The sequence below is a fragment of the Phoxinus phoxinus genome (assembly GCF_949152265.1).
Source record: "Phoxinus phoxinus genome assembly, chromosome: 21".
NCBI lineage: Eukaryota > Metazoa > Chordata > Actinopteri > Cypriniformes > Leuciscidae > Phoxinus > Phoxinus phoxinus.
Genome location: NC_136896.1, coordinates 31,179,357 through 31,203,199, shown reverse-complemented (window position 1 = coordinate 31,203,199; position 23,843 = coordinate 31,179,357). Strand labels below are relative to the sequence as shown.

At 38.4% G+C, this 23,843-nt stretch overlaps 1 protein-coding gene across 2 annotated transcripts in view; it reads right to left on the bottom strand.

Annotated features, from left to right (window-relative positions):
• LOC306989864 (uncharacterized protein) overlaps positions 1-23,843 on the bottom strand; it is an 89,658-nt gene that overhangs the window by 8,551 nt on the left and 57,264 nt on the right. For both annotated transcript variants that reach the window (XM_079595924.1, XM_079595925.1), the window contains 14 exons: positions 21,989-22,167; positions 21,423-21,609; positions 19,748-19,890; positions 17,981-18,165; positions 15,915-16,180; positions 13,165-13,384; positions 10,669-10,846; positions 8,074-8,200; positions 7,823-7,909; positions 7,565-7,744; positions 5,302-5,564; positions 3,021-3,166; positions 1,713-1,797; positions 248-365 (listed from right to left, as the gene is read on the bottom strand). In XM_079595924.1, the coding sequence (XP_079452050.1) occupies positions 248-365; positions 1,713-1,797; positions 3,021-3,166; positions 5,302-5,564; positions 7,565-7,744; positions 7,823-7,909; positions 8,074-8,200; positions 10,669-10,846; positions 13,165-13,384; positions 15,915-16,180; positions 17,981-18,165; positions 19,748-19,890; positions 21,423-21,609; positions 21,989-22,167 (2,364 nt within the window). The remainder of the gene's footprint in view (positions 1-247; positions 366-1,712; positions 1,798-3,020; positions 3,167-5,301; positions 5,565-7,564; positions 7,745-7,822; positions 7,910-8,073; positions 8,201-10,668; positions 10,847-13,164; positions 13,385-15,914; positions 16,181-17,980; positions 18,166-19,747; positions 19,891-21,422; positions 21,610-21,988; positions 22,168-23,843) is intronic.

The following is a 23,843-nucleotide window of genomic DNA, read 5'->3' as shown; positions in this document are numbered from 1 at the left end:
GGCCTGGTTATTAATGTGTGTAGCGACTCTCTGTCTCTTCTTTCCGCCCGGCAACAGCTGCGCTTTCATGTCAAACAAACACACATTAGCATACGCGCACTGTGCATGCGGTGCGCGAGGAGTGATGAAATGAGGGCGCGGATTAAACCGGGAAGGAAATCAAAGGGATCAACACAGCTGTTAATTCCTGGATGCGTTCAGACTCCGGGGACCGTGCCGCCGGTTCAGGGACACAGGATCTGATTACCGATGGGTTCTGTTCGCACTTCCACCGGTTGTGGCGCCGGCACGTCCCACGGCTCCTCGTTCTCTGGGAGTTCTTGAGCGTTTTCCCGGTCCAGAAGCCTCTTTAAATCAGCTCGGTCCTGAGGCACACCATACACAAGATTCATGTTGGGAGTTGTATGAGGGATGTCAATCAAGAGGAAATTTTAAGCAAAATAATTACAAGATATGCAAATTACTTGATCGTAGTTAGTCACGATCGGGATTCATTTATATTCAATCATCTATATAATTTACATACTTAATAACAGTCATATATATATATATACATACATACACGCACATAATAAAGCATACAAAAAATATTTTAAATGTTTATTTCTATATAAAAAAGAAATTAAGTAGTTTGGAATAACTGATTATTATCTATTAGAAAAATAGCAAACTAATTTACTGCTTATTAATACTAATTAAAAACATTTGTAAACCAAATCGAAGGGAAGAAACATGCAGAAAAAAGCATTATTATCTTGAAAAAATTATATCATCTATTTTAGAAAATAAAATTGTACACTCGTGTTTTTACGGTGTAAAGAAGGTAACTTTATAGTTATTATCATATTAAAACTATTATTACCCTTATTATAAGCTTTAGTTTTTATATTTTAATGCTTCAAATTAAACCAAACGGAAATTAGAATTAATTGTTTTACAAATACAATTTTAGTACATCTTTTTTAAATTATTTTTATATTACCGGTATATTAATTTCTTTAATATTTAAATACTTTATTCAAAAATTAATTCAAATTTTATTTCAAGGAATAAATGTTTTATGGTTTTAGACTAGTTAATAATAATAGCCTGAGATTACATATCTAAAGACCAAATATTAATATTGTTTCAAACCATATGAAACAAAGTACATTTGGTACATATGTGAATAAAAACAAATCTCCATGTTACATAAATTGAAATAAACGTTTGCACTCTTGCCGATCCCTACTGAAGAAACTTTAATAGTTTATAAAAGGTCAAACATTAACTGCTTGTGTGATTTGTGTATGGCCCGGAGGCATGACTACATTCATTTGAACATGCTATTTTGGATTAAATAAATGTGTTCTACTTTGATTAAACAAATGCTCTACTTCGAATTCCCATCTCAAGCACTCAAAGTGTCCATATCATACCAGGAGAGAAAACCCTCTCATCTTCATCCCCAAGGACCAGCAAGCGCTCTAGCTTTTCACTTAAGATGCAGCATTTAGTGTTTTTCAAGCCATGAATTCAGCTTTCAGCTCTCAATCACTCAATCTTGCTTTAGAAAACAAGGACAGCGTGACCTTGGAGGAATACAGCTGGCATCAGTGTGTGTGTGTGTGTGTGTGTGTGTGTGTGTGTGTGTGTGTGTGTGTGTGTGTGTGTGTGTGTGAATATGTGGCCTGGAGGCTCGTTTTAATCACTGATTTAAACTCTATACTCACGTTTATGCATGAAACAAGGGCCTGGAGGAAGCGCTCCAGTTCTTTGGCAAAGGCCTTTTCCGTGGTGAACAATTTCACCAGCTCTCTGCAAAATAACATAAAGAGAGATGAACCACACACACACACACACACACACACACACGAGGATTAGGGATTGACGATAAATCAGAAATTATAAAAAAAATTGGATTTAGATTTATCGGCCAATATATCGGTTATCGGCTTTCAAATATAAAGAAATATCGGTATCGGGTAAAATGTTCATGTCGGTGCATCCCTAATTAAAAATTTTATATTTCAAAAGTAAAATTGGAGTAGAAACTAGGGATGCACGATATATCGGCCAGCATATCGGTATCGGCCGATATATGATCATTTAATGTTATCGTTATCGGCCCGATTTTTTGTCTGATATATTAAAGCCGATAAATAATGTGTTATTTCCTTCAGCTGAGACTCTTCAGATGCGCACTGCTCAACATGATGCTTCTGAATTACTTGAAATATGATTGAAATCACTTCAAAAAAAGAAAATACAGTAAAGTGCAACATGTGCAGCGCAAGTCTGTCATATCGGTTACATAACATTATAATGAGAACATTATTATAATTGTGTGATTGGGACATGATGACACTTTTGTTTTTGTAATCAGGCTCTCAAAAATTATTGAAACATTTTAAGCATAAATTTAGATTTATCGGCCAATATATCGGTTATCGGCTTTCAAATATAAAGAATTATCGGTATTGGGTAAAATGTTCATGTCGGTGCATCCCTAATTAAAAATTTTATATTTCAAAAGTAAAATTGGAGTAGAAACTAGGGATGCACGATTTATCGGCCAGCATATCGGTATCGGCCGATATATGATAATTTAATGTAATCGTCATCAGCCTGATAAGAAATTTTGTCTGATATATTAAAGCCGATAAATAATGTGTTATCTCCTTCAGCTGAGACTCTTCAGATGCGCACTGCTGAACATTATGCTTCTGAATTACTTGAAATATGATTGAAATCACTTCAAAAAAGGAACATGTGCAGCACAAGTCTGTCATATCGGTTACATAACATTAAAATGAGAACATTATTATAATTGTGTGCTTGGGACATGATGAGACTTTTGTGTTTATAATCAGGCTCTCAAAAATTATTTAAACATTTTAAGCATAAATTTAGATTTATCGGCCAATATATCGGTTATCGGCTTTCAAATATAAAGAATTATCGGTTATCGGCCAAATTGTTCATATCGGTGCATATCCCTACTGAGGATTACGAAGCATGAGAAGTGCTGAACGCTGTACCTGCAGATGTCCAGTTTGGCTGAGAGATGATCCTTGTGGATGTACAGCTCTTTTTTGTCTTTCAGGAGACATATAATATCCTCGCTCTCAAAGATCGGGTCCTCGTCCGGCACCTCGAGCCGATAATGATTATACAGCTTCCCAACCTGCACAAACACAAACGCTTCAGCTTTGAAAGAAATAGGGCCGCCCTCCTTATAGTCCTATAACCGCTAGTCGAGTAGAAGACGCTTAGTCGACCAAAATTATAAGCAGAAAAAACAAAACAAAAAAAAGTGGCGAAATCACGCAGGTTGTAACAGAAATTCAAACATTCGCCATTCATTTATCTATTAATTATTTTGACTAGATCAGTGGTTCCCAACCTTTTTTTGTCTGAGACCCCCTTTTTCCCAAGAAAATATTTTAGGGCCCACCTTCACATTTAATGATATTATCGCTCTTGTAAGCTTGCAGCAATGATGACAAAGTATGTTGTTTTCAAACAAACGGTATGTTTACTATATATATGTTTATGCACAAATAATAGCTTATAATATTGAAAATACAATAACAAAAACATCAGTAGGCCCTTTGTAATTTAAAAACGTAAGCCTACTATAAATTGGCCCTATTTGAAATGCAATAACAAAAATATTCACACTGGTGTGTAGGTAAAAAAAGAAAGAATAGGCTATTACTAAATGACTGCTGTCTGGGAACTCAATACTTGCATGTTATTTGTGACACTTTATCGATGCGAGGCTTTATTTTTGGCGCTATAGCGAGCGATAATAAACTTGCGTTTATTAACAAAATAATGCATCCTTCGGAAGAACATTGTAGCCGGAACTACTTCCGAGTAGTACGGGCTACTCCGCAGCGGCAGCGATCCGAACCCGTGTAAAATAGTCCCAATGTAAACACTTAATATAGGAGTACCATAGTGGTTCAGGATAAGACAAAAACACGGATTGCAAAATGGATTCATGATGAACTCGCTCATTATATAATTTTGAACAGAAAAAAGTTAAGAACTTTTATTTAATGCTCATTGCTCAAAACTTTTAAAAATATGACGCGACCCCCTAAAGAGCTCGCTGAGGCCCCCTTGTGGGCCGCGACCCCCTGTTGGGAACCGATGGACTAGATCAGTGTGTGTTATTATTAGTGTTCGTGTGGAGAGTGTTCACTGCATTATTACAGGCGCCGGCGCCATTACTCGCATTTACCTTAAAATACTCCGTCATGTTTGGTCACACAGATATAAGAGTAATGCAAACTGTAAAGGGTCTACTCTTATTTCTGTCAACTCACAATAACAACAAAACGTTGTGCTTTTGTAAAATAATGACGCTTTCTGTCGATCTTGAACTTGATCACATAAATGAACCGAATTTTTTATATTGTTTCACTAGTGTGTGCAGGACACTATAGTTAATTTCTGTAAGTGAGGAGAGCAGGATACAGTAAACTGTGACGTATTATACACAAATATTCTTGATACAGTGTAAAATTTATAAAAATTTTGGACTGAAACTGATTGGGACACTTTGAGCTGATCATGTTCTGCTGAAGTGTGTGTCTGTAACTGCTAATGCTCTTTTCACACACACACTGAACACACTGAAGCATTGCTTGGTCACTGGTTGAGCTAAACTGGTATTATCTAATTGTGTAGTTAAATTTACCAGCTGACAGATATTCAACATAATTCATGTGTGTGTGTGTGTGTGTGTGTGTGTGTGTGTGTGTGCGTGTGCGTGTGTGTGTGTGTGTGTGTGTGTGTGTGTGTGTGTGTGTGTGTGTGTGTGTGTGTGTGTGTGTGTGTGTGAGACAGTCTAACAGAAGGACGGACAAAACCTGTCAAATATCAACTGAGTTCTGTCATATTTTATCACCATTTTATAATCTCTACATAGTTATTATTATTTTTTTGTTATTATCATCCATTATTACTTTTATGTACCTATACACTTAGCTGGTTATAAGTGTCTGTTGTCTACTGTGTTGTGTTTTTAAACTGTATCTTGTATGTATTTATTGTATTTATTTTAGCCCTGCTTCCCTTTCCCTAAGTGGTTATTCCACTTGTCAGGCCGCCATTGTAAATAAGAACTTGGTCTTAATGACTTGCCTGTAAAAATAAAGGTGAAAAAAATAAAAAAATAAAAAATAAATAAAAAATAAACTATAGCGAATAAACTGATAATGTGAGAAATGTTGAAGGAGTCATTCTGGTTTGACTACGTATAGGCAATTTAAGGCCCATCATTATGCAGGTAATTTGAGTAAAGCGCACCTGTCCGAAACTCAGCGAGCTGATGCGTTTGGCAATCCCACAATCCTTCAGCTCACTGTACATGTCTTCAAAGTCAGCGTGGTGGAAGATGAACCTCTGGATGTACGGGACGAGCTGTCGCACCAGCGCCTGCAGTGCGGCACACGGCCGGTAGAGCTCGGTCTGAGCTTCGGTGGTCACGCACCGAGAGAGCTTCTCCACGCCGCAGATCTGCAGGAATAACTCCCGATCACACTCGCTGAACAACTCCTTCTCCAGCTTTCCTGAGGACCAGAGGACCAGGGCACAATCCAGGCCATTCATTACACAGTTAGAACCTGTTTTTGAGCACAGACGTGAAAATACATCCGAACGTAAAGTCCCCCTGTGGAGAAAATCCAGCTTTTAATGTAGTTTATGTGTGTATGTGGAGTTATTAATCTGCTTTAACACACACCATGTGTAAGTTCATAAGTGGACAGCATTGCTGAGTATTTTCTGCTTAAAACTGCAGTGAACCAAAGACAGTCTCAAACACACGGTTTGAAATCGCTGGTGTTTCTGACGTCACACACTACCTTGACCAATCAGATCAACGTGTGATCGTCCACCAGTGGATCTCTGAGTGAGTGAGTGGAGGCGGGGCTCATTTGCATATCCATAGAACCGCGAATACTAAGTGAGGCAAGGATGTCGAGTTACATTCAAGATATTTTAAGGCATGAAGACAACATTTTCAAAGAAAAAAACTTAAATATGTAATTTTGGTGATTAAAGGTGAGTTTTAAGGGATAAAACAGGGGGACTTTAAATAGTTGTAGTTTATTGATACTAATAATAAACATTTCTCGAGCAGCAAATCCGCATATTAGATGACACTGAAGACTGGAGCAATGATGCTAAAAATTCAGCTTTGATCACAGGAATACATTTTAAAAATTATGTTTTAAACTGTCCTAATATTTTACAATTGTACATTTTTTTTCGTATTTTTAATCAAATAAATGCAGACTTGGTGAAAATAAGAGACTTCTCTTAAAAACAATATAAATCTTACCGATCCCAAACTTTTGAACGGCAGTGTACATATGAATAAAGTTTGGTGTGTGTAAAGCTGCTGGATTGGATCTAAATTAAACTCACTGCCTTTAAAGACTAAAATCTACAGACGCTAATAGATAAAGTGCAATAAAAGAACGTTTTTGAAAGCAAAATTGAGCAGTGCATGAAAAAACACCGATAACATCGTAATATTGATATATCGATCGCACGCCCCTGAATCTAAACACATTTTTGAGGGATCAGCAAAAACTGTAAGTTCATGATGAAACGTCCATTTTAAAGCCCTAGTTTCCATCATCACTGACTTTAAACACGGCACTAAACACAGAGGAGCTCGATGGGTCATTCCGCATTGGTTCTGTCAAGTTTGAAAAAGCTGAAAATTTAAAATAGTATTTTTGTGCATTTTTCATAACAATACACGTAAAATTCTGTAACTTTTTTTAAGTTCACTTTTTAAAACTGCCAAGCATCGTCTTTAAAAAAGAGATTAAACTTCAGTCTGTGCTTTAAAGCATTCAAGATTTACCACAGTTTAAGTTGGAAATTTAATTTTCAAGTCTATACTCAAAAAGTTAATAAATGGAAAATATAATTTAGTATAAAAAAATCCCCATAAAACACACATTTTTTTATAAAAAACATAAAACTAAAATATAATACAATTGATTTCATTGACAAAAAAATGTATAAACAAAAATCGAAGAGCACCAGAACTGGTTGTGTAAAAAAGGCACATATTATTGTAATATTGATATATCGATCGCATTTTTCATAACAATACACGTAAAATTCTGTAACTTTTTTAAAGTTCAAAACTTTTCACTTTAGCAATAATCTGCCAAGCATCGTCTTTAAAAAAGAGATTAATCTTCAGTCTAAAGCATTCAAGACTTACCACAGTTTAAAGTAGGAAATAACATTTTCAGGTCTTTGCTCAAAAAGTGAATAAATGGATTATAAATACAGCGTAAATATAATTTAATAAAAAAAATCCCCATAAAACACACAAAAAAAACATATATATATCGAAGAGCACCAGAACTGGTAGTGTAATAACATCGTAATATTGATATATCGATCGCACGCCCCTGAAGCTCGATGGGTAATTTAGCATTGGTTCTCTCTGTAAAGTTATTTTGCAAGACACAAGAGTCATGCTAAATGTCATTGCCAAAGTTTGCATTCTCCAACGATACCCAGAGAGCCGTGCTCCCCCTACCTTCATGCCTGGGTCTGCTGGCGGCTCTCCTGGCTGCGGACGGCAGGTTGAGCAAACACACCGAACTGTGCGATTTGAAGATCTTCTCCAAGGTTGCGCTGTCTGCGATCATGGGCTTACGAGCTAACGTGACCCATCCGCTAGTCTTGGTGGGGAAAACTCGTTTATGGGACACCATTTCTGTAAAGACCATAAAACAGATTAAGACGAGAGCAGGGTATCAGCAGCTCAGTAAACACTCGAGGTCTAAGATCTCACCCTTCAGAGAGACGCAGTAAGTGGAGTTCAGCTGCGTGTCCTGATCCTGATCCTGCTCTCCGTGAACACGCATCTTACACTTATCAGCTTTTAGAGAGAGAGAGAGAGAGAGAGAGAGAGAGAGAGAGAGAGAGAGAGAGAGAGAGAGAGAGAGAGAGAGAGAGAGAGAGAGAGAGAGAGAGAGAGAGACATCAGAAATGTCCAAATGCCAGTTTAATGGATGATTATGCAGAATATGATTTGATGCGTACCCAGTTTGGCGAAGATGACGGACACGTCTTGCACCACGTCCCCGGTGGCGAGCGGAGAGGACTCGCACACGGCCTCCAGCAGGGACACGTACTGCTTCATCGAGGGGTTCTGCTCCACTCTCAGAGACTGCAAGCACAATCAACGCTTCTCAGAACACACTTATGGCGCTTTTCCACTGCATGGTACGGCTCGGTTCGGCTCGACTCGCTTCGCTTTTCCACTGCAGTTAGTGCGACTCGACTCGGTACGGCACGGTTCGGTTCGCTTTAGCTCGGTTGCTTTTCCACTGCAGTTAGTACCGCTTCAAAGTGGGTGGGACTGATCGTTAATAGTTGCCGCCTCTACTGGCTCGGTAGTCACTTTTTAGTTTTTTTAATTTGTCCCTACACTGTTTGTAGGTCCGGTGGTAGCCAGCTGTGCTACTTCTTGGAACACTTTTTCATTCTGTGTTGCCCCATCCAGCTCTCGCCGGATCCGCTCCTCGGCAACCAACGAGAAGAAAGTCTGCACCTCGTCCACTGACCACGATTCAGCCATTTCTTGTTTGATTTTTTTACTTCTTTTGTCAAGTAAATACTCTAAAAACAGGTGCTACCGCGTTGGCTGTTGTCTGGCTATTTAAATCTAGCGGGTTTAGTGTCTCGTGTCGCAAATACAATGACGCTGAAGTGATGATTCTGTCTGACCAATCAGTGATCTGCAGTGTTTTCACGTCACATTTAGTATCGGTACGGTACGCTTGGAACCTCAACAGAGGTGGTACCATTTAAAGCGAGCCGTGCCGTGCCGTACCATGCAGTGGAAAAGCGCCATTATTTCACTATCAGCCCAATAAAATGAACCTGTACCTGAATCAGTCCCATATAAATGATCAGGCGATGTTAGCAGGGCCCTTTTTAGCGTGTTCCAAATTCCTTGTTTTGTTTACATTTTTCTAGATTCTATTTTCATTTTTTATTTGAATTAAAAAAAACATTAAGTATGTCTAAATCAATCGAATTTCTAAATTAGGCCTGTCGCGATAATCAATATATCGACTTATCGCACGATATATGGAAATGAGCGCGATCATTTTTGGTGCCGCAATATATTTTTTATATAATTACAAATAATGAAAATATTTATTTTTACATAAAAATTAATGTCACAAACATTTTAGTCGATCGCGCTGTCATCTTATCTGCTCTATGTGTCGGAGCCGAGGCTCAGGCAGCGTCTCCACACACACACACACACACACACACACAGAGCGGACACCGACAGGCGAAGAGACACTGTGTTATAAAGTGTTCTGTTTCGTGACATCTACAGCCAGTTAGTAAGAAAAAGTCTTGCTTTCAAAGCCGCAATCTTCAGCTCCGGCGTGGGAACATTTAGACTTTAAGCCGAATGAGAGAGGAGAGCCAATTAACGCGCCGGTATACCGACTTTGCAACACAACTAACCAACACAGCTTTGTTACCCAAGAAAGATCCTGCCTTAAAGCCACAAGGTAAACATGTTGTGTTCCGTTCTCGGAATCTGCCTAACCATTAAACACCGGATCTGGCGGATCAGAAATGGCCTGTTGATGATCTGCGTGTGTGTGTGTGTGTGTGAGACACTTTAAACTGACTTTGTTAAACATGTTCTTTTGTTTTAGTTAACTTTGTTTAGATCTAGTTCTTGTATCTTGCACTTTTTTGTTAACAAAAGTGTATTTATTATTTATATTTATTTAGGATATATTTTTTCACATTCCGATTCCAATGTCTAAATTGATAAAATATTAAATATAATAATAATAAAATGTTCTTTGTTCTTTGAAAGAGTGTACTTGCATTATTATGCTATTATATTGTCATGATGTAATCAGTGGCATAAAATGGTCTGAAAATTACAATAATATCGTTTATCGCAATTAATTTTTAAACGCACAACAAAAAGTAGTTATCGTGACAGCCCTATTCTAAAATGTAATAATAGATTAAAATTTGAATCATAATAGGGCCCTATGAAACGTTTAATATTTTTTTCCCATTTTCATTTAATAATTTAATTACATTTTAATTAAGGATGTCGAGTGAATTGACTTCAAAAAATGTACAATTTAATAGTTTATTATAATTTTAACAATAGGGCCCTATGGAATGTGTTTTATTCCCTTCAACTGTATTATTATTATCATCACATTCTGCTGTATAATAATACTATACATCTGTCATAATTTCTTCAAGTTAAACTTGAATATATATTGTAGATTTTCTTTTTATTTATCTATCTGTATCAATATTGGAAATCTTCTTGTACATGCTCATTTCCTCTGTGTATATTGCCTTTGCTGTCATCTAATGCTCAATTAAAGTTAATTAATAACATTAATATTATTACATTAAGTTAAACGTATTTTTTTTTTATCAAATTTTTTTTTAAAAATAAAAATTCATACGGTACATTTCAATGTCGTCTACATTCACAATTTGAGTTTAGGCGTTTCATTTTACATTTATTTAGACAAAATAGTATTACATTTTAATATTGGCCATTTCTTAGCCAGAACATGACAATAACGTCGGGCTTATCCATATCGGCCGGGATTTCAGCCCTAAACAAACCTTGAACATGCTCTTCATGTCCGGCAAGGCATTATAAAACGGGGCCAAGACTCTGGGCTCCTGAATAACACTGTCGGCCCGCCGGATCAACTCCTTGTATCTCTGGAACATTCCCGTCGGATCCCACCAGCACACCTCTTTAAGCCGATAGAAGCGCCCGGAGCTCCACTCGTCCTTCCTGTGTGACATGGAGGTTATGGGGGGTCGAGACATGCATTTTTATTATTATTAGAATATGTTCCTTGTGGTGAAGTTTTTTGCACACAAAAAAACCCCCAAAAAATATTCAGACCTGACCATGTTTTGTCTGTAACTGCTAATGCTCTTTTCACACACACACTGAACACAATGAAGCATTGCTTGGTCACTGGTTGAGCTAAACTGGTATTATCTAATTGTGTAGTTAAATTTACCAGCTGACAGATATTCAACATAATTCGTGTGTGAGACAGTCTAACAGAAGTGTGTGTGTGTGTGTGTGTGTGTGTGTGTGTGTGTGTGTGTGTGTGAGAGAGACAGTCTAACAGAAGGATGGACAAAACCTGTCAAATATCAACTGAGTTCTGTCATATTTTATCACCATTTTATAAACTATAGTGAATAAACTGTGATAATGTTGAAAGTGTCTGAATAAATTTTGGGTTGACTTTATATATGCAGAAAAAAAAATATTTTCAAGTTTATTTTCTGTCTGAACTGAACAGTTTTTAATGCGCGGCTCCGTTAAGGCTTGTCAGTAAACGCGCACTGTTATGATTGGCTAACGCCATTGCATAGGAAAGCGTATCAACGCCCACTCGCTATTGCACACGAGTAAGTGTTTTTAAAACATTATCCTCATAAAACCGTCATTCACAGACAAAGCGTAATGAAATCCTCCACTTTACAGTCGCTGCTTCATCTGTCAGCAAAGGTTTCTTAGTGAACTCTCCATTACACTCGTTTACAAACCAATCAGCAGTCGAACGCCCCGAACACACACATAATCCTCTGCCATCCGGGACGCCATCACAATATCCCATCCGCTTGTTCCTGACGTCAGACACTGAACACACACCTGTATACTGTATCAGTGTTGACAGCGCCAGTCATTATAATGGCTTTTGACGCAACGCTCACATCCAGTGAAGGCAAATGTCAGCCGTTAAGCGATTGAACGACAGTGGGCGGTGCCTATTATTGCAGTGGGCGGTGCCTATTATTGCAGTGGGCGGTGCCTATTATTGCAGTGGGCGGTGCCTATATTGCAGTGGGCGGCGCCCTATTATTGCAGTGGGCGGTGCCTATACTGCAGTGGGCAGAGCCTATTATCGAGTGGGCAGAGCCTATTATTGCAGTGGGCGGTGCCTATATTGCAGTGGGCAGAGCCTATTATTGCAGTGGGCGGTGCCTATATTACAGTGGGTGGAGCCTATTATTACAGTGGGCGGAGCCTATTATTGTAGTGGGCGGAGCCTATTATTGCAGTGGGCGGTGCCTATATTGCAGTGGGCAGAGCCTATTATTGCAGTGGGTGGTGCCTATATTGCAGTGGGCAGAGCCTATTATTGCAGTGGGCGGAGCCTATTATTGCAGTGGGCGGTGCCTATATTGCAGTGGGCAGAGCCTATTATTGCAGTGGGCGGAGCCTATTATTGCAGTGGGCGGTGCCTATATTACAGTGGGTGGAGCCTATTATTACAGTGGGCGGAGCCTATTATTGCAGTGGTCGGTGCCTATATTGCAGTGGGCGGTGCCTATATTGCAGTGGGCGGTGCCTATATTGCAGTGGTCGGTGCCTATATTGCAGTGGGCGGTGCCTATATTGCAGTGGGCGGTGCCTATGATACGATGATGTATAAGTATTGGTTGATGTCTTGCTCTGGAGGCGGGCATATGAACATTAATTTGCCCGTGTGATGTCACAGATCACTCAATATCAAAACCAGCTGTTTTTGAAGCTTGATTAAATAAAGGCTTTGTTTATAATGAGAATGTTGTTTTAAGCTATGAAACTTGCAGGATGTTTTAATACTTTAAAGACTTCTTATATGTCATGACTATGTGATCCTGGACCACAAAACCAGTCACATGGGTAAAAAAAAATTGTAAATTGAGATGTATGCATCATCTGAAAGCTGAATAAATAATCTCTCCATTGGTGTGTGGTGTGTTAGGATAGGACAATATTTGGTCGAGACACAACTATTGAAAATCTGGAATCTGAGGAGCAAAAAAATGTAAACATTGAGAAAATCTCCTTTAAAGTTGTGCATTTATGTTCACGATTGTGCTGCATTCACTCACAAAAATACATGTTTTATATATTTACGGCAGGACATTTACTAAATATCTTCATGGAACATGATCTTAATATCCTCATGATTTTTGGCATAAAAGAAAAATGGATAATTTTGACCCATACGATGTATAGTTGGCTATTGCCACAGATATAGGCTACCCGTGCGGCTCCAGACTGGTGTGTGTGTCACAGATGTGGTTATTATCAGCTCTGACCTGTCGTACTCGATGAAGACGGCGGGCGAGTGCTGGAACAGGTCTCTGATCTGGACACTAGTGCACTCGGCGTACAGATATCGGTACACCTCATGGATGTGATCCACAGTGGAGGTGAAATCTGCTCCGTCAGGCTCTTCCCGCGGATCCTCCGAGACCCGAGTGCACCAGCGCTTCAGATAGCCAATCATGTCCTCCACGTGCACACTGTGCCTCATCCCTGCACACACATGTATACCACAATCCTGATCATACGCACCGCTCAACGGCTTGGCAACATTTCTGATTATTATCAATGTTGAAAATAGAGCTGTGAAACGAATCACGATTAATCACATCCAAAATAATATATATATTTACATAATATATGTGTGTGTACTGTGTATAGTTATTTTGTATATATAAATACACACACATGCATGTTGTATATCGTCGCTGTCCGATGAAAACCACGTATGTCCATTTTGCCGATTTTTCGACGGATAGAATGTCCAGATTCATTTCCGTATACAGTATGCTTCACATATCTAAATGACCAATGAAAAGTTGTGAAATCATGTCATCTGATTTTCACGTATATCCATTTGGTGTCAAAGCTGTCACTCACGCCGCGTATCTCGCCGCGCCAGTCTCGTGAAGTTTCATCTTAAACCGGTGATTTATAGGTGAGTTATAGGCTAATGTCTGAAAAATAACGAGCCATTTTAATTGTTTATTAATAAACTATTGTTTTCTAAATCAGTGTCGGCTAAAAACATATCTCCATCTCCGCTGTTAAGCAGATGCGCCTTTAGAGAGAAATGCTCCTCATACGCATTACATAATCAGAATGTATTAGCTTTCGATTCGAATTTGTTCGTTTTAAAGTGGACATTTCAAGCTTTAGCTACATAGGCTATATTTAGTTTCAGTTCTCGCGCTCCAGTTCACGGAGATCATGAAAGCGCGCCTGATTGTTTTATATTATTTTACAAAAGCACAACGTTTTCTTGTTATTGTGAGTTTACACAAATAAAAGTAGTTGTGAATAATGTATTATTATTTTCTGTATGACCAGAAATGATAGAGTATTTTAAGTTGTTTCCACTGTTGATGGGAAAATGCAACTTTCTTTCTTTCTTTCTTTTTCTTTCTTTCTTTCTTTCTTTCTTTCTTTCTTTCTTTCTTTCTTTCTTTCCCTCTTTCTTTCTTTCCCTCTTTCTTTCTTTCTTTCTTTCCCTTTCTTTCTTTCCTTCTTTCTTTCTTTCTTTCTTTCTTTCTTTCTTTCTTTCTTTCTTTCCTTCTTTCTTTCTTTCTTTCCCTTTTCTTTCTTTCTTTCTTTCTTTCCCTCTTTCTTTCTTTCTTTCTTTCTTTCTTTCTTTCTTTCCTTCTTTCTTTCTTTCTTTCTTTCCTTCTTTCTTTCTTTCTTTCCCTTTTCTTTCTTTCTTTCTTTCTTTCCCTCTTTCTTTCTTTCTTTCTTTCTTTCCCTTTCTTTCTTTCCTTCTTTCTTTCTTTCTTTCTTTCTTTCTTTCTTTCTTTCTTTCTTTCCTTCTTTCTTTCTTTCTTTCTTTCCTTCTTTCTTTCTTTCTTTCCCTTTTCTTTCTTTCTTTCTTTCTTTCCTTCTTTCTTTCTTTCCCTTTTCTTTCTTTCTTTCTTTCTTTCCCTCTTTCTTTCTTTCCCTCTTTCTTTCTTTCTTTCTTTCTTTCCCTTTCTTTCTTTCCTTCTTTCTTTCTTTCCCTCTTTCTTTCTTTCCCTCTTTCTTTCTTTCTTTCTTTCTTTCTTTCTTTCCCTTTCTTTCTTTCCTTCTTTCTTTCTTTCTTTCTTTCTTTCTTTCCTTCTTTCTTTCTTTCTTTCTTTCTTTCTTTCCTTCTTTCTTTCTTTCTTTCCCTTTTCTTTCTTTCTTTCTTTCTTTCCTTCTTTCTTTCTTTCTTTCTTTCTTTCCCTTTTCTTTCCTTCTTTCTTTCTTTCTTTCTTTCTTTCTTTCCTTCTTTCTTTCTTTCTTTCTTTCTTTCTTTCTTTCCTTCTTTCCTTCTTTCTTTCTTTCTTTCCCTTTTCTTTCTTTCTTTCTTTCTTTCCTTCTTTCTTTCTTTCTTTCTTTCTTTCTTTCTTTCCCTCTTTCTTTCTTTCCTTCCTTCTTTCTTTCTTTCTTTCTTTCTTTCTTTCTTTCTTTCTTTCTTTCCTTCTTTCTTTCTTTCTTTCTTTCTTTCCCTCTTTCTTTCTTTCTTTCTTTTTTTCTTTCTTTCTTTCTTTCTTTCTTTCTTTCTTTCTTTCTTTCTTTCTTTCTTTCTTTCTTTCTTTCCTTCTTTCTTTCCTTCCTTCCTTCTTTCTTTCCTTCTTTCTTTTTTTCTTTCTTTCTTTCCCTTTCTTTCTTTCCTTCTTTCTTTCTTTCCCTCTTTCTTTCTTTCCTTCCTTCCTTCTTTCTTTCCCTTTTCTTTCTTTCTTTCTTTCCTTCTTTCTTTCTTTCCCTTTTCTTTCTTTCTTTCTTTCTTTCTTTCTTTCTATCCTTCTTTCTTTCCCTCTTTCTTTCTTTCTTTCTTTCCTTCCTTCTTTCTTTCCCTTTTCTTTCTTTCTTTCTTTCTTTCTTTCTTTCTTTCTTTCTTTCTTTCCTTCTTTCTTTCCCTTTGTTTCTTTCCCTCTTTCTTTCTTTCTTTCTTTCTTTCTTTCTTTCTTTCTTTCTTTCTGTCTTTCTTTCTAAAGCACAATTGAAATCAACAACAGTTGCCCAAAGTGCTGTACAAAGAGCTTAGATATAGCTGTAAACGTAGCTTTACCTATTGCTCTGGTGAATTCGCTGGGCATCTGTACGCTGTGCGCATAATCGACGTGTGAGCCGAGAAGCTGGTGCACTTGCGCAGAATAAATGTAGACAGATTTGGGCTGCAGGAAAGCTACGGGCCGGCTCTCGTCCCACGGCGGCCTGCGCGCTGGAACCCAGTGAAGCTGCGTGAGGAGATGACAGAAGGAGGATCGGGCCTCTCGCACGGGCCGGCCCTGGCTGTCCGAGACCTGCGACCGGAGGTACTGGGAGTACTTCTCTCTGCAACACACACACACACACACACACACACACGACAGGTTTTCATGTTAAACACATGCATTGGCTTCACATTAATGAGCAAAAAAATACCAAAGCACGCACATCACCGACAAAAATATGCGCTTGAGAAAAGAAACAATAAAAAAATAGACAAAAGTCAGCACAACAAGGCTGCGAAATATGGAAAAATTCCAAAGAACCAAAGACAGTCTCAAAAACACGGTTTGAAATCGCTGGTGTTTCTGACGTCACACACTACCTTGACCAATCAGATCAACGTGTGATCATCAACCAGTGGATCTCTTAGTGAGTGAGTGAGTGAGTGGAGGCGGGGCTCATTTGCATATTCATAGAACCGTGCATACTAAATGATGCAAGGGTGTCGAGTTACATTCAAGATATTTTAAGGCATAAAGACATTTTTTTACAAAGAAAAAAACATTTAAATATGTAATTTTGGTGATCAAAGATGAGTTTTAAGGCATAAAACTGTTGACTACAGGGGGACTTTAAAATACCGTTTATTTAAATAGTATCTTTGTTCAGTTGTGCAATTGTTAATTTGTTTATTTGTTCTTTTTTTTAATTACTGACTGTTTCCTTGCCATTAATAATTGCCTTTGAAATTGATGTTAGTTGAGCTAGTTGTTTTTGCTATGGTATTTTTAAACCATAAGCAAAAGTTCATTGTGTAAGTTTTCTTTAGCCAGTAAGATTTTTTGTTTATGCTTTTCAGCTACAATGAAATGTTTTGCAATTAGACTTAAAGATAAATGTGAATGATATCCAAGTTTTTGTTTACCTTATTGGAATCGAAATAAGGAAACTATGAGAATCGGAATCGATAAGCAGAATTCGGAATTATTAAAATTCAATTGGTACAAGACCCTATGAATGACACAAGCTGATTGGCCGCTGTTCATCCTGCAGCCAATGAGATCGCTTGCTCAACATTTAAATAGTCAGTGTTTGCTGTAAGCCGGTCCTGAGTTCCTCTGAACCCCTCCACCTCCCCAGCTCCACCTGCCTAGATCCGCTACTTATGCAGCAGTAGCATATCTACTCCACAATGATCAACACATCAACACTGACATATTCAATAACATACTAAATCTATTCCAAGAGCTGTCATAATTTAAATATATTAAACCTAAAGAGCACAATGCAGTCTATGCACTATTACAGTCTGAAAAGAAAAACATGATCAGGTCAAAGTGTCCCAATCATTTTTGGTCCCAAATTTTAATACATTTTACTGGTAGTCACTGTATGAAGAATCTTTGTGTATAATACGTCACAGTTTACTTTATTCTGCTCTCCTCACTTACAGAAATGAACTATAGTGTCCTGCACACACTAGTGAAATAATATTAAAAATTATATCTGGTGTCTGAATGATATTTGGTTTGACTGTGCATTCCTTTGAGAGCTTTATAAAACCGAGCGACCAAGAATAGACTGATGCATGTTTCCAGATTAGGATCTGACGTGGTTTTATGGTCATCAGACACAGTCCATTAAATAAACAGGCCAATCCTTCAAGCACACACACATATGCCAGACAGCAGGCACAATATTTTCTCCTCTTTAAACCTTATGTCATCAAAAATGATCAAATGCAGATGATGAATTACACGCCAGACTAATAGTGCGACCGTAGTGTTTGAATAATCTGGACTAAAGAGCTGTTCGGAGAGCAGATTGAGCAGATTTCTCCACAACCAGCTGTGAATCATGAGGGATCAAGGCATTACTTGCTCGGTTTCTGGGTAGCACACATCTTCTGCAGTGATTATTTACCCAGCGTCCCAGTGCTTGTCCATCAGGCTGATGAGAGCTCGTCTCTGCTGTAGTTTAGTGTTCGCCTGCAGATGCTCAACGGTGGCCAGCGTATGAAACTCAGCGCAGTGATGATCCTCGATGACATAAAGCCCATCCGAAGGCTTCGGCCACAGCTCGCTCTCCACTGCCCACGGGCTCGACGCCTGGAGGACACATCAGGTTATTCATCAGAGTATTCTGAGTGCACTGGATCACACAGACTACTGTACTCTTATGAAGCTTATGAAGTAGGCTTGTTGCGATAGTCGGTGTTACCGGTGATACACAGTGTTTAACCCACCTACCGGTCATAGCACGTGACCACCGGCACCATCCTCATCGTGTTGAAGTTTTAGCCTATAGTAATAAAGCACTTAATTCAGTTAGTGACTACGTGCCTTCGTAATTTAGCGTAAGCGGAACGAGCGCCGCAGTAAAGCAGCAGGTGTCCGATTTCATTTATCATTTGAGGAGAGTGAGGCGAGCTAACTGGCAAAGAATGGCGGAAGATCTGGTTTCAAAGATAAATGCAAAAGCACCTATTTGGAAATATTTTGGATTCAAACCAAATGCCAACAGGGAACCTGAAAACGTTAACGAGGCAACCTGTAAACTTTGCCTGATGACAGTGGCAGCATCCGGAGGTAACACTTCGAATTTACACGCACATCTTCAAGCACACCACAAAAATTAAGCGGCCAAGATGGGTCCAGCGGCAAAACATCGACCACAAAAGCCTGACACACAAACACAGCCTTCGATAAGTGGTGCATTTGCGCGATGCACAAAATATAAAAGGGACAGTGCGAGGTGGAACACGTTCGTTTCATATTCGATGGTTGTGCGGTGTTTTTTTTTTTTTGCTGAAAAAGGCAGGCACTTTATTTAACGAATAGTGATTTTTTAAAAATATAATTTCTTGTTTGATACTTGCACGATGTGTGCAGTGGTTCGTTTTGTTAATAAATGCACTTTAAAGGTGTTTCATAAGTGCTTTTGTTTAGTTTTTACATGGTGTGTTAGGTTATTATTCATTTTGCAATACGATGTGTGTAATACAAGCGAGTGTCTTATTGTTTTGTGTATTTTTATTAAGAATAAAATAAATTAACCCATGATTAATTCAAACAAATGCTACTAAATTGCCGCTAATTAAAGTGAAAGTAAATTGAGACGTGCACGTCCGCATTTTCGGCCACCCGAAATCCCCGACACGCAACCCCGGTGACACCGGGATTACCGTTTTTTTTACACGTCGATTAAAAATCCGTCACCGCAACATCCCTATTATGAAGATGAGTTCAGAATGCAATATGAATGACATACACTCCAAAAAATGCTTTTCTTACATAGTATTTTTGTCTTGTTTCCAGTCCAGAAAAATAATGTTGTTTCTTTTTGAATTAACATAATTTTTCTTACCCCCATTGACAGATAATTTTGCTTTTTTTAAGCATCAACTCACTTAATTTTGACTATCTTGGCAAGGACACTCCTGTAAAAGAGATTTTCATCTCAGTGAGGTTCTCTCCTGGTTAAATAAAGGTTAAAAATATTTATAGATATCTTGGGTATATATATCTATGTAATATCTTTTACTCATCTAATAAATGCATCTTGATTTAAGAATCTTTAGATATTTGGACTGGAAACAAGACAAAGATACTAAGTAAGAAAAGCATTTTTTGCAGTGTCACACGCACACGTTCTGATCCGTGTGTCGAGACTCGCGCCTCTCAGTCTCACCAGTTCAGAGGTCGTGAACGTGCGCTTCTCCTTCCTGAAGATCAGAAGGTCTCGCACTCCCAGAGAACTGAAGATCTCTCTCCATCCGCTCACGTCTCTATCGGCCTTCAGATAGCAGGCGTCCAGCAGAACCCAGTCCACTCCTGGGAAAGGGACAATAACTGGTTGGGTCATCCATAGCATATAACGCTCCGTGTTCAAGCACAATTCAAGTTTTAGTTCGGTGCTTCAGTTTCTTACTTAGTATTTGTGTCTTGTTTAATAATCAAATATCAAAAAATTCTTAAATCAAGATGCATTTACAAGATGAGTAAAATGACATAAGATATTATGTCCTGTTTTCCGGGGGAATTAATCAAAATTAAGTGAGTTGATGCGTAAAAAAAGCTAAATTATCTGCCGATGGGGTCAGAAAAATCATCTTAATTCAAACAGAAACAAGCAAAAACTCACTTAATTTTTATTAATTCCCCCAGAAAACAAGACTTAATATCTTATGTCATTTTACTACTTTAGTGAATGCATCTTGATTTAAGAAATGTTTGATATTTGGACTGGAAACAAGACACAAATATTAAGTCAGAAAAGCATTTTTTGCAGTGCACTGGGACAGTCATAAACTGTGAAGCTTATTCCAAAACTGAAGTAATTTGATCAAACTGAATATTTCTATAGGTTTCAAAATGTTAACCCTTTACAATAAGGTTCCATTAGTAAACGTTATATTAACTAATAATGAGCAATACATTTGTTACAGTTTATAATAATCCTTGTTAACATTAGTTAGTAAAAATACAACTGATTATTGTTAGTTCATGTTAGCTCAGGTCCATTATTTAATATTAATTATTTGATTTGAATAATGTATTACTAAATGCTGAAATTAACATCAACTAAGATGCTTTAGAAGTATTTTTATTTTTGTTAGTTCATTTTAAATAATGTAGATAATATGGAAGCTTGTTTCCGCCACAGATTTAAAAAAAGGTAATTGAGACTTTTTAATCTCATAATTCTGACACAATTTCGAGTTTATATCTCAAAATCAGAATGGCAAGCAATAAACTCATAATTGCGAGAAAAGGTCATATTTTGCAAGATATAAACTTGAAATTGCGGAAAAAAAGTCAGAATTGTGAGATAAAAAGTTGCAATTACCTTTGTTATTTTTTATTCTGTGGAGGAAACAAGCTTCCATATTAATTACACAATTGCGTAATAGAAAAGGTCATAATTACGAGATATAAACTTGAAAACGCAAGAAAAATGTCAGAATTGCAAAATAAACTCACAATTGCGGAAAAAAGAGGCAGAATTGTGAGATATGATCACAATTGCGAGTTATAATTTCAGAATTGCGAGTAAATTTCAGAATTGCGAGAAATAAAGTCAGAATTGTGAGATAAAAAGTCCCAATTAGGATCTTTTAGTATTTTTTATTCCGTTGTGGACAAAAGCTTTCATAAATTAATTAATAAAACCTCATTGTAAAGCATCACCTTTGAATATTAATTCGCCAAGAGACTACACTTTTAATTTTCAAAGTGAGTGCGTTACAAGAAAACACCATTTTATTCTTTCCACTTGAAAATTTCATGTTAAATTTAATGTGTTACTTGCCGTTGCTTTGAAATTTCTTGTGATTTTTACCCACACCAAGGTGAGCTTTGTTTACCAGGGAGCATGCTGGGAAGGTCGATGTTGCCGTACTGGCTGGAGAACTGTATTTTGCGCTGTGAAGGGAAGAGGAAGCCCTCGCTGGTCAGCACGGGTATGAATGCGCCGTGGCTCCTGTAATCCTGATCCTGGGAGTGATTTTTGATGAACACCAGATAGCTGACGACAACGTCCTCGGGCTTTTTCTAGAAGAAACGGGAATTAAAGGGTTAGTTCACCCAAACATGTAAACTCTGTCAGTAATCACTCTCCCTCATGTTGTTCCCCGTAAGACTTTCCTTCATCTTCACAACACAAATTAAGATTTTTTTGATGAAATCTGAGAGTGGTCTCACTCCACTTTTTCGGGTCCAGAAAAACTCACGGGTTTTCGGGTCGGGTTAATGTTGAATGAATAGCCTCGGGTTCGGGCTTCAGTTTAAAGCCCGTGATTGTGAACACACACACACCAGTGACTGAATGCTACCCCAGATAGCCGTGCAGTGTGAAAAGCACAGTGACCCGACTCCTTTGTAAACCGTGCAGTGCACTCGGGTCAGGATAGAGCGTGTGTGTTCCTCTGACCTGCCAGGCGTGGCTCCTCAGCACCGGGTAGATGTGCTGCTGCAGAACCTGCTGAGGCTCCAGCTCGTGAACGCTGAGTCTGCGGAGAAACTCCCGGACCTGCGAGTTCCCCAGTTCATCCAGACACGCCAGCAGCCGCGGCTCCACGATGTTCAGGTCCTCGTACAGAGCCTTCAGATCTACAGGGACAGGGACGGGTGGAACTCAACACCGGCCAAATGCGGGTAAAGATCAACTGTGGCGAGCAGTGGTGTGTGTGACTCATGACTCAAGTACGTAATGGAGTTACGTAATCAGATTATTTCAAGTAACTAGTAAAGTAATGCATTACTTTTTCAATTTAGAAGAAAATATCTAAGTTCAAATAAGTAACGCTAGTTACTTTTCACATTTGTTGACTGACAGTTCTCCTGTCCTCATGTTTAAGAGAAATAAAGTGAGAAAGTGTTGTGTGTGTTTGTGTGTGTTTGTGTGTGTTTGTGTGCGTGTGTTTGTGTGTGTGTGTTTGTGTGTGTGTGTTTGTGTGCGTGTGTTTGTGTGTGTGTTTTGTGTGTGTTTGTGTGCATGTGTGTGTGTGTTTGTGTGCGTGCGTGCGTGCGTGTGTGTGTTTGTGTGCGTGTGTATGTGTGCGTGCGTGTGTATGTGTGCGTGTGTATGTGTGCGTGTGTTTGTGTGTGTGTGCGTGTGTTTTGTGTGTGTTTGTGTGCATGCGTGTGTGTGTTTGTGTGCGTGCGTGCGTGTGTGTGTTTGTGTGCGTGTGTGCATGTGTGTGTGCGTGCGTGCGTGTGTCTGTGTGTGTGCGTGCGTGTGTGCCTGCGTGTGTGTGTGCGTGCCTGCGTGTGTGTGTGCGTGCCTGCGTGTGTGTGCGTGCCTGCGTGTGTATGTGTGTCCGTGTGTATGTGTGTGTGTGCGTGTGTATGTGTGTCCGTGCGTGTTGTGTGTGTGTGTGTATGTGTGTGTGTGCGTGTGTATGTGTGTGTGCGTGTTGTGTGTGTATGTGTGTGTGTGCGTGTGTATGTGTGTGTTGTGTCTGTGTGTGTAAACATGATGTGTATTTACATGCATTACTCGTCTCACTTGCACGGAAACATTCAGTATTCCTCAAAATGAATAAAAACAGTGAAAAGCAATCTCAGAATTTTACGCAAAGCTTTTATAATTAACTTTACTAAATTACACAAATATACTTTATGTATTCAATCTCACTTTATTAACCAATGTCTTTGCTGCTGACCTTCAATGACCTACTTCAACCATACTAATAAGCAAAAAAGTATAATTTTAGGGCCTCGGGTAATTTTGATATGATATAGCCCTGATATATATATATATATATATATATAAGCTGGGACGCAGTTAATCTGGTTTATTTTGTTGAATATTAAATTAAAGTGCATTTAGTGCTTTGTAATTAATCAGCAATATTGTAAAATGTATACGATTTAAATAATGTTGCGTTATTTTCCTGTTATCTCTGTAAAGCTGCTTTGAAACTCTCTGTATTGTAGAAAGCGCTATATAAATAAAGCTGACTTGACTATTTCTTTTATTTCTTTTTTGGCTAGTAGAAGTTCTGAATGGCAAACATTTGTAGCCAAATTGGCCGGTGAGTGAAAAAAGTTAATTTGAATCCCTGTACAGGAAGCATGAGAGCGTCTGATGACCCACTTCCTGTCCCTGTCCCGCTGAGCCTTCAGGCCCAAACACTGATGTTTAATTCATCACTTCCCTGCTTTTAGCAGCTACGCCTGACTCTAGCCGGCACACAGCGTTAGCATGGCCCGTTTCCACTCAGCTGGAGTTCATATTCCCACCAGCCGTGTGTGAGGACGCATCGGACTAATCTGACAGGACA